Source organism: Natator depressus, chromosome 1, assembly GCF_965152275.1.
Source record: "Natator depressus isolate rNatDep1 chromosome 1, rNatDep2.hap1, whole genome shotgun sequence".
Lineage (NCBI taxonomy): Eukaryota > Metazoa > Chordata > Testudines > Cheloniidae > Natator > Natator depressus.
The window spans coordinates 26,423,936-26,440,541 of NC_134234.1; the positions used below are offsets into that span (position 1 = coordinate 26,423,936).

A 16,606-nucleotide genomic window follows, 5' to 3' on the forward strand; every position below is an offset into this window, starting at 1 on the left:
CAGAAATACAATTAAAGTGCTGCTTATACAAGCCAAGGTTTCATGCTGTATACACCATCATAGCAAGAGCTCAATTTCCGCCATGTTTCACACGAGCTGGAAACTAAGGTTCTGCCCACTTTAAAGGTCCCATGCCATATTTCCTCAGGAATAGGTCTAGTAGCCAGCAATGTCTTGGCCAACTTCCAATTTGGATAATTGCATTCTACTTCTCTAACTTTCCACCATCATAGAGGTAACTGCTTCTTTGTGATAGCTGAAGTAGTTCCTGTGTAAAGTTTTTAAATAAGTTTGGGGGCTTTCTGGGAGAAGGAGGCTTATAAATGTAAGCCGTCATCACCATTAGAAAATTCTGAGTTGCATATTTGTTGTGATACTCAGCGGGAAGTGGATCTTACTTGCAGGCACATCATAGGATGCTTCTTATTGCATCTTAATCACTTTTTAATGGGAGGATACATATTGGTGATGAGGGTATTGGAAGTGATAGAGAAAGGCTCACAGAGGACTCTTGTCTCCCATGTGAAACTATATATTTCTAAAACAGCATTTATAAAAGATCAAAGTGCTTAAAATATTAGAAATTTTATTCTTTGTAGGATTCTTAGGCCAGCGAAGTTGCTGGAAAAAGTGGCTTTGGGGCTGATGAGCTTGAAGCAGGCAGCCAATAATATCACTTTTGGCTGCAAGTGAAAGACCAACTTCTGCTGATACATGTGCAGGGCTCCAGCTGAGCCACACGTGTGAAACCAAGAGCGGCATTTGGCCCTGTGCCTTCTACCTAATAACTATATCTCTGCAGATCCAACCTTCAGTTAATGAAAGGACTCAAGCCAGTTTTTTCAGCAGCCTCCTTGGCTGCCAGCTCAGACAGGAGTGAGTAGCTTGCCAAATGTTGTTCACCAACACCTGTCTTGTGTCCTGTTACTGTGGCCACATCTCCCCTTTAGGAGCTCCTGTTACAGATGCAATGGGTGGAGGTAAGTGGAGACAGCATGTCCCAATATTGTGGTTCCACCAGCTCCAGTAAAGCATTAGTGCAGAAGGGAGTGTATCGAAGACTCCATCAGATGAGCTCCTGTGTGAGTGCTGAGGGACTTACAATTCCTGCACCAAATAACACATAGACAAGGAGGAGGCACCATGTGATTGAAGGACAGTATGGCACATCCGTTTTCTTAAGCTTTTGACTAGCAAAAGTACAAGAGACCTGTAGTCCCTACTGAACTGGATGGATAGAGTCTCCTAACTTTTCTCCGTGTTGACAGATGTTATCTCCTTCAAACAGCTGAACCCAGCTTTGGTCTCCAGTTAATAGTCATTTCCCTCTGCAACCACGAGAGCTTCAGCTCCAGGCAGTAGAAATAGCCTGTGGAGGTCTAAGATAGGGTAATTTTAATTCATTAAAGGTGAGATGTCCTTCACACATCTCTTCAGAGGATAGAGAGAAGAAAAAATGTCAGAGGAAGCATTGAGGTCTATGCAGTCGCATGCGGTGAAATTTTAATAAGCCATGCAACACTTTTTAGATGATAGATAAAAACTTTCCATCCTGACAAAGAGTTTGCACCTCTAGTTTTCTTCGGTCAGGGGCAGTTCAGTTCTACTCTTGCATGCCTGGTGTATTGAATTCTACACTTGCATGCCTTTTTAGTCCTCTATGCAGAAATCTACTAGATTAACTCAATTCAAGAACTCAACAATGTTTCCATATAGATAGTTGCAGTCTAATAGGTCTTATCTATAGGTGTGACCTTTTATTAGATGCATGGTATCAAAATGCAAACCTCAAAGAGCTGTGTTAAACATCTGCCGTGCATTTAATCTGATCATCTGCTGGAAATGTACAAAGGCATGATGTCTTATTAATAATTACTGAATCATGGAGTCATGCAAAGGGAAGTTGCGTGCCTTCTTTAGTTACATAATGGCAAATCCCCGTTAAAACTTTTTCAGTTCTACATTTACAGGCTTTTTTTAATGACGTTCAACAAAATAGCATCCTCCATGAGGTGTGATCTTGCACACTATGTGCTGTGTAACAAAATGGCATCCTCCATTTGGGTTTGGGGGCCAGACAGAATCATTCCATGGGCCACCAGTTGGATGACATTGTAGTTCTGGGACATACAATGCATGCATTGTATACATAGCACATCCCTGGATCTATGTATGTCAGACAATTTAAAAGGTTCAGAGATTCCAAGGACAGAAGGGACCGTTGTGATCAGCTAGTCTGACCTGTGTAACATAGGCCGTAGAACTTCCCTTAAAATAATTCCCGGAGCACATTTTTAGAAAAAAAATCCAGTCTTGATTTAAAAGTTGTTGGAGATGGAGAGTTCACCACAACCCTTGGTAAATTGTTCCAATGGTTAATTATCCTCACTGTGAAAAAATATTATGCCTCATTTCTAGTCTGAGTTTGTCTAACTTGAATTTCTAGCACTGGATCTTGTTATACCTTTCTTTGCTAGACTGAAGTGTCCATTATTAAATATTTGTTCTTCATGTAGAGGTGTATAGACTATAGTCAAATCGCCTCTTAACCTTCTCTATGTTAAGTTAAATAGACTCAATGAGTTCAATCTATCACTGAGGAATGTTTTCTAATCCTTTAATCATTCATGTGGTTCTTCTCTGAACCCCCTCCAGTTTATCAATATCCTTCTTGAACTGTGGGCACAAGAACTGGGTAAAGTATTCCAGCAGGGGCATACCAGTCCCAAATATAGACGTAATATAACCTCTCTACTTCTAGTTGAGATTGCCCTGTTGCCTCAGGATCACATTAGCCCTTTTGGCCATAGCATGACATTGGGAGTTCATGTTCAGCTGATTATCCAGTACAATCCCAAATCCTTTTCAGAGTCACTGCTTCCCCATTCTGTAAGTGTGGCCTACATTCTTTGATCCTTTATGTATATATTTACATTTAGCTTTGGATTGTACTTTCCGGGTTTCTCTTTCCCGCTTGAAGACCAAACGGATTTCATGTGCATGAAGTGCAAGTTGATGGTAATGCTGAAAGAGAAGATTCTTGGAGTGGAGGTGCAAGCTGAGATGCTACTGAGAATCAGAGAAGCTGAGGAGTTCCTAGACAGCCAGGTTCAGGAAACACCAGTAGCCTGGGTTCAAAGAAGAATGGAGCTGTCCACCAAGTAATGGGGGAGAGAGGAAGTCAGATAGGAGGCCTGGTGGTTCATAACCACCAGAGCCAGGAGGTCATGGTGGTATTGTACACAACTGGAGACACATGAGGATGGCCACCAGAGAAGAGGACGAAGAGAAATTCTACAAAGCTAGAAGTTTTAAATAGATACCAGGTCCTCAACATGGAGCCTTGGAAGAAACTTCTCGAGATCCAGCATACCCATGGGAACAGAGGCAGGACACAAGTGTGGATGGCAGCTCAACCCAGTCTGAAAGAAAGTCAGGCTTGCCCGCAAAGAGTTCTCCAATCATTCAAGGAAGATGGATTGTCCTTGCTGGAGAGTCAGTACTCAGAAGAAGCAAAACTTGTACTGCAAGGGACAGGCAAACAACAGGACAGTATGATGCCTTCCCAGAACCAAGATATGAGATATCACTCTAAGATTGGATAGGCTCCTTAAGTCAACAGGCAATGACAATGTTTTGTGGGAAATCTCACAGATAGAGCTTATATGGTTTAGAGCTACACTCAAGTTGATACTGTTAAAGCTATTTTGGTTCTTTTCTGGTCGTTCTATGCAAGTGTGCTTTCAGAAACATTCTGAGAATTTGGTTTGTTTCTTTCCAGTGAGCCTCAAGAAATTATTATTGGTGTTAAGGCAAGTTGATAGTGAAAATTTCCTTGAGTATAGGACTGTGTTGGTAAATATAGCAACCGTGAAAAGCCCCAGTAAGATGAAAATGTTGGCAAAATCATCTAGTTTCATCTATACTAGGAAGAAAATGGAAAATGTATTTGGCTTGAGTGTGCGGTTCAATTTCTTGATGATGATCTTGGAAAATTGCTTTGAAATTAATGTGTGAGTTTGCAGTTGTCATTTTAAAATGGTGTTTCATTTTGATTTGAAATTATTTTTATGTATATAATAAGATAAAGCCAATGCATGGGAACTGACAGTGTCAAGATTAAGTTATTTGGGGATGTTAGTTTGGAAAATACTTAATCTTGAAGGGTAGAATACCTAATGTGGGTAAGGAAGGACACACATTTTTCAGGTGTTACAAAAATGCAGCTTTCTCAGGAAGCTTAATATTAATATCAGCAGCCATGCAACCTCAGTGTTTCTCATCAGGTCTCCCAAATTAAGCAGAATTAGACCCAGTAATTCAGTGGGAGGTCCTCTGGGAAACCCAGGCCCTGCAGAAAACGGCATTGATGATTCAGTAGGAGGCATTTGCATGTAGGAGGCAAGTTGAATCTGTGCTAAACCAATGCATGATGCCTGAGAGTGCACAGTTATTGGAGGTTCTGTCATTCAGTTAGAACATGAAGCTGCGATTCTCACCTAATCTGATCATTAAAGAGCCCGTTGTAATTTATCTATTTAATGTTAGAGTGTGCTGGCTATTATGTCTGGGGCAAATTTCAGCTTAATGATTATATTTAGCCTAATTCCCCTTGTTGTCACATGACTGGTGCCTGGGCAGTTACGCCTAGTGCTTGGAGCAGGAGTCAGGCCCCCATGGTCAGAGCAGGAGTCATGTCTAGTGGTTAGAACAGGAGAGCTGGAATCAGAGGTCAGGAATGGAGCCAAGGGTTAGAACTGGGTTACCCGGAGGGGGGCCAGGCTGGGTCCAAGGCAGGAGTGAGACTGGGAACAAGGCACAGGAGCTATCGCAGCCATGGGTGAATGCTTTCTTCAGCTGCTGCTACTGTTGGGCTTAAGAGCAGCTCTGCTGACTCTTCCAATCAGTCAGGCAGTCTACTACAGGCCAGCTGTGCTTGATAGGTTGACCAGACACTGGGTGTGCTGCAGGCCCGGATTCCATACACTTGCAGTTTCAGTGTGGTAAGATATGCTTCACTTCCTGTCCTAAACTGTTGTGTGGGGTTTAGGGTTGCCAGGTGTCTGGTTTGCGACCGGAACACCCTGTCAAAAAGGGACACTGGTGGCTCCAGTCAGCACTGCTGACCGGGCCGTTAAAAGTACTAGGTGTGGGACGCGCCTCTGCCTAGGAGCAGCAGGGACATGTTGCTACTTGTTGGGAGCCACCTGAGGTGTGCACTGCCCTGAGCCCCTTCCGGCACCCAAACTCCCTCCCTCTTAGTTAACTGGAATTTTTTTACTTACCTGCACCCCACATTACCCCAACATGCTGGATACCAAAACTGTATGTTGAGTACCCTGGCCACTCTCAACCCTTGTTAACCCTGGGTAATTTGGGACATTCAAGAAATTGTATCAAACAGTGTGATTGCTGGAATTTTTATATCGGCGTGCAATCTTTAATATCCATAGAAATTACATTAGTGAGAATTGGCTTCCTAATTCTCTTTTATTAAGCTATCAACTAGAGTACGGTATCAAATGCAAAGGCTTCACATTAATGCAACATTGCATTTGCACAGTCAAAAATGGCAAAACGTAAGAGTTTTAAGCTTCCAGCGGGAATGTTAACTAGCTTACATCGCACGTTTGGTATGTTTATGGTATACATTTCACAATATAAACAGTAAGGTAGTAAGCGATGCATTTAAACAGAAAAATAATATTAGAAAATGCTACATATGTGTGACTGCACGGCGTTAATGTTGCTTTTGGAACCATTTCTTGGCATGCTCTAATTCCAATTTAAATCTATGGAAATTTTTCCATTCATTTCAATGGGAGTTGGGTTGGCATTTTAATATGCACTAAAATTTACAAAAGATGTGGTATATTAAAAATGGGAAGGCAAAATTTTCAGAGTGAGGATCCTAGACTTAGGCACTTAAATCCACCTTTAAGCACCTAAATAAGTAGCATGATATTCAAAGGTGCTTCAAGGGGAGCAGTGGGTGCTACTTACTATAGGCCACCTGTATGCACAGGTTGGGTTCTGTGCTTGCCGTGACGTCACTAGCATTCAGAAGAGTAGCTACTGACCTGAAGGGGCCTAAAGAGGGGTGGGATACGGTACAAGGTTTACCCTGAGTCCCACTGACTTCAAAGGGCTTTGAATCAGGCCCCTGACATGCAAATCAGCTCTTGCACTGGTTATTGAGAGCAGTCGGCATATTAATTGGACTGAAGCTATTTAATCTTTGTATGTTGTATTTACAGTTTATCTCTAATGGAAATAATCAAACATCTACTAAAGGAGGTATAGACCCTATTTTTATAAACATCAGGGCCTATGCTATGAGAGCTACCCAATCCAAAAATACATGGATATAATATTGGCTGTTTAAACCGTACGTTTTCTTTCTTAATCTTTAAGAGAAAAATCTTATCTACAAATCATGTCACTCTTTACTTTTTTTTAAAAGTAAGGCTCCTTATAATTATAACCTTTACTTTTCAGTCCTTCAGAAATAATATAATTGGCTTATGCCAGGAGTAGGAGCTGGTCCTGACATTTGGGATTATATTTGCAAATCTCACGAGAAAGATCTGCAAAGTGACTTCATTATCTGCCTTCACATCTCTCATTAAAACACTTTTTTGCTGTGATGGCTGCAAAAAACTCGACAGCGGTTAGGCTGCTGGTGTGCTGAAACCACTGCTAGTCATGCTGACCATGTTTTCTCATTGATCACTGGTACTCCCCTCTCTGCCTGTATCCATCGGAGGTTTTTTATCTTATACTTCGATTGTATGTCCCTTCTGCTTCTTAGCATATGTGCCTCAGGTAGCATGTGACCAGGATTCATCACCGAATTTGGTCTGCTGGTTGGATTGTTAGCTTCCCTGGCCTGGGCTGGGTACTGATGAGGTGTGCAACGTGAATGCTGATCCATGCCCCCAAGTTTACCTCTTAGGGCAGGGACCATGTTTTGTTCTGTGTGTATACAGTGCCTAGCATAACAGAATCCCAGTCCATGACTAGGGCTCCCAGACACTATGGTAATTAAATAATAAATAAATTAATAATAATAATAATATGGATTCACCTATACTAGTTTAAACTAGGGCTGTCGATAAATCACAGTTAACTCACGTGATTAACTCAAAAAAATTAATCGCGATTAATGGCAATTTTAATCTCACTATTAAACAATAGAATACCAATTGAAATTTATTGCATATTTTGGACTTTTTTACATTTTCATATATAGTATTCTGTGTTGCAATTTAAATCAAAGTGAATATTATTATTTTTGATTACAAAGACTTGCACTGTAAAAATGATAAAAGAAATAGTATTTTTCAGTTCACCTCATACAAGTACTGTAGTGTAGTCTCGTCATTGTGAAAGTGCAATTTACAAATGTAGATTTTTTTTTGTTACATAACTGCACTCAAAAACAAAACAATGTAAATCTTCAGAGCCTACAAGTCCACTCAGTCCTACTTCTTGTTCAGCCAATTGCTAAGACAGATACGTTTGTTTACATTTACAGGAGGTAATGCTGCCCTCTTCTTATTTACAATGTCACCAGAAAGTGAAAACAGGCATTTGCATGGCACTTTGTAGCCAGCGTTGCAAGGTATTTATGTGCCAGATATGGTAAACATTTGTATGCCTCTTCACGCTTTGGCCACCATTCCAGAGGACATGCTTCTATGCTGATGACACTCGTTAAAAAACAAATACGTTAATTAAATTTGTGACTGAACTCCTTGGGGGAGAATTGTATATACCCTGCTCTATTTTACCCACGCTCTGCCATATATTTCATATTATAACAGTCTCTGATGATGACCCAGCACATGTTGTTCATTTTAAGAACACTTTCATGCAGATTTCACAAAACACAAAGAAGGTACCAAAGTTAGATTTCTAAAGATAGCTACAGCACTCGACCCAAGGTTTAAGAATCTGAAGTGCCTTCCAAAAACTGAGAGGGACATGCTGTGGAGCATACTTTCAGAAGTCTTAAAAGAGCAACAATCGATGCGGAGACTACAGAACACGAAGCAGCAAAAAAGAAAATCAACCTTCTGCTGGTGGCATCTGACTCAGAAAATGAAAACGAACATGCATCCGTCTGTACTGCTTTGGATTGTTATCCAGCAGAACCCATCATTAGCATGCACGCATGTCCCCTGGAATGTTGGTTGAAGCATGAAGGGGCATATGAATCTTTAGCACATCTGGCAGGCAAATATCTTGCGATGCCAGCTATAACAGTGCTATGAGAATGCCTGTTCTCACTTTCAGGTGACATTGTAAAGAAGAAGCAGGCAGCATTATCTCCTCAAATGTAAACAACTTGTTTGTCTCAGCGATTGGCTGAGCAAGAAGTTGGACTGAGTGGACTTGCAAGCTCTGACATTGTACATTGTTTTATTTTTGAATGCAGTTTTTTTGGTACATAAATTCTACATTTGTAAGTTCAGCTTTCATGATAGAGAGATTGCACTACAGTATTTGTATTAGGTGAATTGAAAAATATTATTTCTTTTGTTTTTTTTACAGTGCAAATACTTGTAATCAAAAATAAATATAAAGTGAGCACTGTACACTTTGTATTCTGTGTTGTAATTGAAATCAATATATTTGAAAATGTAGAAAACATCCATAAATATTTAAATAAATGATATTATATTATTCTTTAACAGTGCAATTAATCATTCGATTAATTGTGATTGATTTTTTTAATTGCATGATTAATCGTGATTAATTTTTTAATCACTTGACAGCCCTAGTTTAAACCATTTTTTTTCTCTTTGGCTGTGAATAATGTATAAATTTCAATGAGCCCTGATTAGGTTTTTAAGATTTTTTTTATTCTTTATTTTCAACGGTGAGCTTTTGAACGATGTCCTTATCCAACTGTCTTTTAAAATTTATTTTAGCTAAAAAGGAAACATTAGCAAGGAACTAGGGTATTGGTTGTGTGACAAATGTGATCTGAGGTTCACTACTATTAAAAACACTGAGCCTTTGATGAGGCTTATGAATAATTAGTAGCATTTAAAAATCAATCTTTTTTTCTCCCTGTGAATTTTGAGTGATAAAACAGAGTTTTACCATGTTCTTTTTATCCATGCTTACCTCTGTGTAATGCACACATATACCCATAATCGTTTTTATTTTGAGACCAAATGATTACTATTTCCTAAACTGTTTGTGTTCGACTCCTTTGTTTCAAAGGCAGAGGAGTGAAATCCAGTTCTCAAGTGTAACAGTATTTCTTCTTCTTCGAGTGATGATCCCTATGTGGGTGCACATGCGCCTGAGGCCGGAAGTGTTTGTTAGCAGTGTCCATTGACCCGCACGTGTATACCTCGTCCCCTCGTACTCCCAGCAGAGGGCATAATAGGTAGGGTGGGTCTATGCCTCTCCAGTTCCCTCTTTCTGCCTCGTGGCCTGAGTTGGAACCCCTGTTCCTTCACCCTCTTATTTTTTGTTGAGAGAGTGACTACTCTTCATTCAGCAAATATGGTTATAAATCGTTGTAGGTAGATCAATAAGTTAGAGTAGTTCTTTCCCCCTTTGAGGGACAGATCCCTCCCTGTCCACCCAACTCCTCACCCCCAGGACGATGCCCTGCATTTTGGGATTTAAAAATGGTGTTTCCTGTCCACACTCATTCTCTGTGAGCGACAAGCACCAGAGGCGCCTTTTCTGCCTCAGTGACTCGTGGCTCGCTGTTCCATCTGCAAGTCCTTCCTGCCCCAAACCTGGGAAGGTCGAGAGCTCCACCTCTATAAGTGAATTGATGGAGGAAGCTATGAGACCGAGGGCATATTCATATCTGGGATTGGTGGAACACCCTGTACAATGACCGTCACCTGTAGTGAGCGCCCCTCTGAGCACCTCCCATGCCCTTGATCTGTTGGTACCAAGGACAAGTCCCGACATTAGAGTAAAAAACATTCTCACAGGCACAAGAGCAGATCCCCGCCATGGACTACTCCTAAGCACAGCGGTTCCTCCCCAAGCTGGGCTAGGTGAGGGTGAGAGGTCACACGTGGATCTGGTCAGACTAGCATCCAACCGTCTCCGTGTGAAGGGTAGGCCTGACAGAAATGGGATCTGATAGTACTGACGACAACCATGGTGCCAGTGCATCTAGAATGCTCACCGGTGCATGTGACGCATCCCTGCCTCCTGTGCCCCACACCTAAGAGAGCAGAGAGGAGATACTTTGTACCTGCCCAAAGGGCAGATTTTCTTTTTACTCCTCCACCCTGCCGCTCTCTTGTGGTCCATGCGGCAGCAGAGTGGGTACCCTAGCACTTGCAGAAGTCTACCCCTGCGGACAGGGTGGCAAAGAGGATGGATCTGCTGGGCCAGAAGGTATATTCCTTGGCGGGACTACAGGTCCAGATTGCAAACTACCAGGCTCTGCTAGCCAAGTCCTATTTTAATAACTACCACAAGCTAGCAAAGTTTAAGGCCCAGCAGCCGCCGGACCAACAGCATTGAGAAAAGAAAAGAGAGAAGAAAAATAATGTTCTTCTCTGATCCGTTTCAGCTGTAACAACCTTGAGTGGTTTCTTGCAATAATAGTTAATACAAAACTTTCAGATGATTTTTGAAGTGACTGTGACCCTTTCAGTGATTTTGCAGAGCCAGGAATAGAATGGTAGGCCACTGGCTCCTTGTCCCCTGTACTAACCACTAACTCACACTGTATTTTATGTGTCTCATTTTAATGTAGCTTTTCAGTGTGTGCCATGGGTAAAAGGCCTATCAGTATCAATGGAGGAAGTGGCTAAATCCTTTTCTTTTGCTGGGGAAAGAGGGAAAACAGGCCTCCAGGAGAAAGTTGCTGCACAACCTATGCAGCAGGGAGGGCTGTGCTGGCATGATGCCAAGAGCCCAAGGGCTGTGTTTAATTTACATTGAAATGTGCGTAGGATTTTAACCAGAGATAAATGCATACTGTTGTTGTTTTTCATTTATAACGTTCTTCGCGCACACAGTGATTTGCAAATCACAAAGGCCAAATGTACTTTGACGGCTGTAGTGGAAGGCAGATCAATGGTGGTTTTCTGACCTCAGTTTCTTGATGTCTTGGTTTCTCTCTCTGAGGGTACCACGTGCCTTAGGGAATATAAGTTTCAGTATTTTAAGGAGTTGCAAAGCTTTGATTTCTATAGAAGCACTGTAAGAAAAAGCTTGTTCACAAATCTAACTACTTCCACAGAGGGTGCAACAAACAGCCTTCTTATATACTCTCTATCTGGAACTCAGTTGTCATTTTACAGAAATTCAGTAAGCCAGTCTTTCATAAAAGATGATGGTGACAGCGGATTGGAACATTGTATGTCAATATACTTTTCAAGTTCAGCTGTAAAAGGGTCTGGAAATAACTCAGACCTTCCCCCTTCCTCCTCTTCCCCCCCCCCCCCAAAAAAGTTTCTGAATCACTAATGGTGATCCTTGGCACGTCTTGATTTGTTCACAATGGGGATGACTGTCTCACTTGTATTTCTTTTCAAATTGGTTGGCAGCTCACACATGAAGAAGGTCATCCCATGTCCATGAAAAAGCTTGCAGCTGAAAGCACAAATCTCCACTTCTCTCTACTTTTGTGGCAGCTGCAAATAAAGTTCTTTTCTTCAGTGAACATTTTCATAGTTGTAACTACCTTGAACATATTTTATTTGCTAAGGAGTAAAATAGTGGCTACAGTTTTGAAGAGAATGGAGTCTTTTTTGCATCTCTGGTGATCCTGCATTCACACACATTCTCTACTCTCCTTCCTTATTCATTCTCAATAATACACAGCTACTACAGGGATAAGTTTAAGATAAGGTTTGGATTATCTAGTAGAATCTTTCCACCTCCTAATGTCTGTGATGATATTGTATCAACCACTCTGATACGCACATTGATTCCATGCCAATATAATGAACAGCAAACATATTTCAGAGTTAACACCTCACTGAGATGAAGTTTGATCCTTCTGAATGACTGGAGGCTGTCTAAAAGCTTTCTTAAGACTAGTTTGTCTAGATATGCAGGAAGACGATGATGCATTGGTTCACATTTGAGAAGGTTTCACAACCATAAAGGTTAGGCTTTTTAAAATAAAGTTCTCTTTCTGTTGGAAGCTGGGGTGGGAGGAGGCACCAAGAGACTGCAGGAAACGTCGGATGGGTTGTTGGTTATGCACTAGCCCTCTGATCCAAAGCCCAGTGAAATCAGTAGAAAGGCTCCCAATGACTTCATTGGGCTTTGGATCAGGTATTAGGAACTTAGTGGATCCTGTAGATGCTTCGATAGTGATAATAAATGTGGAGGAAATTATTGTGCTTCACTTGGGATCACTCTTGTGGGGAGTTCCAAAAGACTGTGTCAGCAGAGGATATTGGGAGGTGGTATAGTTAGAGAACATCCAAATGAAAGTAGATGAATTTTTAATCTGTTTATCAAGTTCCTGTTTCATGGCAGGTGAAATGACCAGAAATACTGAGCAAAGGAACTTAATCTGTAGCTGGAACATTTTAATAAATCAGTGTTTAAATCCATTGGAAAAGACCCATTGGCAATTGCCAACACTCGTTTTGTGATCCTTTCCCTGTAAAATGAAGAAGTGCAAAGTAACCGTTGCCTGCAGTCATAAAGTAAAGGAAGGTCTCAGAAAATATATTTATTGTCAGCTCAGTACTAGTGGAACTCAGCTTCAAAAACAGCCGTTAATTTCCCAGCACATTCCCCTGCTCTCCTTGGGAAAAAAAAATCAGTCATTTCAATTTCTGTTTACGTATCTAAAATAATCCCTCTCATCTTTTTGATAAATTAGCATTTCTATGGCTATTTATTCTTCATCTCTTTGCTTTATCCCTTCCTGGTTGGATTTATTTATTTCCAGAGTGCATTGTTTGTTATGGGCTCTTTTCATTCACAGAATGTCATTTCTCTTCTGGACTTTTAGGTATTTCCATCACTATTCACTACATATTTCATCCATGTTCCTACAGAAAGTCATTATGTGGCAGGGCCTGCCGACAAGGGATATTTAGAATATACTCTCCCTTTGTTCTAAAGCACTGCATTACTTCCTTGTGTTAGGTGATTAACATATCTGATCAACAAGGACATGGACCTGATGCTTCTGTAAAAAGACTTGAGTATTTATATTGCTGGAATTCATGCCATTTTCTCCCTCTCTATCTTTTCGTCTGTGCGTTGGACTGAAGTGCATGGGAGCTCTTATCAGATAGTCTGTTCACACCAAAAAAGGTTTTTTTGTTTTTTGAAAACTTTTAAAGAATAGAAGTAAGTTGGTAGCCTCAGTATACTTCCTAGTGGACAAGTGTTCCTACTTCCAAAGCCTCTACTAATTGACTACTTGGGCCTTATTATTCTCTCCAGTGCTGAACAGAAATCAGTGGGGAGGGTGCTGGATACGACTTCTATCAATGATTCACGGTAACTGCACCTTTATTTTCCCCTCCATGGTCCTTCAAGGGCACCCACATAGGGGTTTCTGGCTCCCAGCCGCCACCTGTCCTGGGTGGAGATCCATGTCTCACTCCCTCCTGACTGGGGATTTTAAGGCTGCCCAGCTCTCTGATCTACACTAATATGTCCAGCAAGCCAGTCTGCCTAAAAGGCCAGTGCCTGCGCTTTGCTTTCTCTGAGGGCAATGACCAGTGTATTGCTTACAAGTTACCAGATAGATCCATGTAAGCAAACACATTTATTCTTAAGGTAAAAGCATTACAGAGAAAACATATAAAAACAATAAAAGAACCTGTACACATGCTAAAAAGCTTACCTGAGGTCACCCCCAACTCCAACATAGGACTCTGATAGGGGTTAGTCCTTCAAACCCCACAATTGGGTTTTCCCTGTGGTTACAAGTTCATCCAGTCAGGAACTAAAACGAAGGCCCTGAGTTAGTTTAAGCCTGGGCTATTTATCCAAAAGTCATTTCTTTTTCTGCTGGTCTCTGGGGAATCCAGTTTGAATCAGAATATGTTAGCCTTTCCAGAAGCTGGTACCTCTCTGGAGGTGTTATAACATGAGTGATTTTCCTTCGTCATTCCCTGCTATTTTCACTACCTGAAGGAGCTGTGATAACCCTTGTGGAGTGCATACAATCTCTGGCCCACATTGGTACATAAGCCATTTATACACATGGAGTTTATCTCTCCTCCCCCACTCACATTCTCTCATCAAGGACAATGCCCAGCGAGGCGGGTGAGCAGAGTCACTTCTTAGCCACCATGCTAGTCTCTCCAGAGTGGGGTGAGGCTGGGACCATGAATCTTACCCCTTCCACACAGGCCATTAGAGCTAGAACTGGGGAGCTAGATTTAAACCATTTAAAGAACAATAGGTATCTCACGGCAACATGCTGGAATCCTCGCTGAACCAACACCCATCACAAATGGCTGGTTTGGCCTCCAAGGCACAAGTGCAGCCCTGAATTTATAAAGGATAACTTTCATCTGTTTTGATTAGCTTAAAGATTGTGTAAGAATTTAGGCTGCTACGGAAAGTCCTGTGCTGAATGGCGTAATCAAAAATAACCCATTAGTTCTGGCCCATGCCTCCTGAATGAAAAATTGATGCATTTAAATTCTTTATCTAGTACCAAATGCATCTGTGGCTAAATCCAAGTTTCTTGTTACCATCCTGCCCTACAGCTTCTTCACTAATTTCTCTCTATTAGCAGCATGACTTACTTTTCTCCAGACTGTCCCTGTTAATATATTTCATCCTTGAGTTCAGCTATATTGGTGTTTCTGCCAGAATGTTAGCATTGGGTTAGGATAACTAAACGGTCTTTGTATACATCCCAAAAGTGGTGGGAAAAATACAGCTGAATGCGTTTATTTTGGTATTATTATTATTTGTGCACTGTTATTGTGTTTGTCACTCTGCAAACACAGTCTGCTCTGAAGTCAATAGGAACGTAAATTCTGAAATTAGGATTGGATTTATGTAAGAAATTGTCTATGCCACAAGGAATTTACAGTTTAAGGGCCCTGTGATGCTTTTACTGCAGTCAATGTGGTATTTGCTGTTGATTTCAGTGGGAGAAAAGTGGGTCTGTACGTCACTGTAGACTGAATTGAAGGTGGGCGGATGGCTTTTGGGGAAGGGTATGCGTGGCGTGTAGTTATATATATCCTAAAGGGTGGCAGCTCTACATACACGCTCAGAGTGGATGGGAAACCTGTTGACATTTTCTGTCCTCAGCAGGTGGAGTGGATGGGCCTTGATTAATAAAGAGTGTGATAGGTTTTTATGGAAGATCCTTTGATTTGCTACCATGCATGTATCAGGCTGTTGATTATCTGGAACATATGCAATGTGTGACAATGTGTTATCGCTGTTTGGTTTAATTTGAAAGCAATGTCAGTATTATAATCTTCATCCCCTGTTTGTTTCAATATCTGTAGCGAAGTCTGAGGAGGTCTTTTCAGAGGAGGAACTCTCTCCTTCCCATCAGTTGTGATCATCTGATGCAGTGGTTCTCAACCTGTGGCCTGAGGGCCGCTTGCGACCCAATCGGCTCATAGCAGCAGCCCATGTGACATTCTTAGGGCCATACAATCCTATATATATATAGTGTGGATGCGGCCCAATAAATCATTGAGTGTTGTGTGTGCAGCCCACGATCGTAAATAGATTGAGAACCACTGATGTGACAGTCCCAGGGTTTAGAGAAGGTGGGGTTGTTGCCCAGGGCATTTTTGGTGACGTGTTACTCGCTCTGGAACTTGCCCCTCACCACTCCAAATCTGCTAAGCCCCTCTCTTTTCCCAGATTTTTCTTCGGGTAAGGGTGGAGGTATCGAACAGGGTTTGAGAACAGATGGCCGAGGATAGATGTCTTTTGTCATTGTGTCCGTATTCATATTTAATGATTTAGTAATTTGTTGCAATGGACACGCTTTATCCATCTGCACCATACTCTCCTTCGAAACACCAGGTGAAGATGCACCTTTTATTATCTCTATTGTTTTTGGTAACCCACAGTACTGTGCTTACTGTCTTTCCTGCAGGAGTGATCTATACTGCAGATGTCCTTGACCGAGAGACAACCAAATCCTATTGGCTAACAGTGTATGCGACTGATCGTGGTGTCGTCCCACTCTATGCCACCATCGAGGTCTATGTTGAAGTGGAAGATGTGAATGACAATGCCCCTCTGACCTCTCAACCCATTTATTATCCGGCTGTCATGGAAAACTCCCCGAAGGATGTATCTGTCATTCAGATCCAGGCCCAAGATCCCGACTCCAGCAGCAGTGAAAAACTGACATACAGGATTACAAGTGGAAACCCTCAGAACTTCTTCGCTATCAATCCAAAAACAGGTAATGAGATACCACTGCTTTTTGTTGCTTGGTCAATGTGGATTTTGTACAGAGCTGCTTTTCTTTCTCTGTCTCTTGCATTGGACTCTTCTGAAGCTGTTTTTTTGTGTGGGGGGATGTTTTGGGGAAATTGTTGCCTATTTTTTTCCCGACAGTCAAGTTCCAATTTCACAGTTGATTCAATAGCGTGGCAGTAACCATAGCCTTTGTGTAAGGATCGTGATACTGTTGTGTACA

At 41.5% G+C, this 16,606-nt stretch overlaps 1 protein-coding gene across 6 annotated transcripts in view; it reads left to right on the forward strand.

Annotated features, from left to right (window-relative positions):
* The window catches only part of FAT3 (FAT atypical cadherin 3), a 558,201-nt gene that overhangs the window by 232,265 nt on the left and 309,330 nt on the right, over window positions 1-16,606 (forward strand). For all 6 annotated transcript variants that reach the window (XM_074956538.1, XM_074956570.1, XM_074956563.1 and 3 more), the window contains exon 3: window positions 16,055-16,369. In XM_074956538.1, coding sequence (XP_074812639.1) covers window positions 16,055-16,369 — 315 coding nt within the window. The remainder of the gene's footprint in view (window positions 1-16,054; window positions 16,370-16,606) is intronic.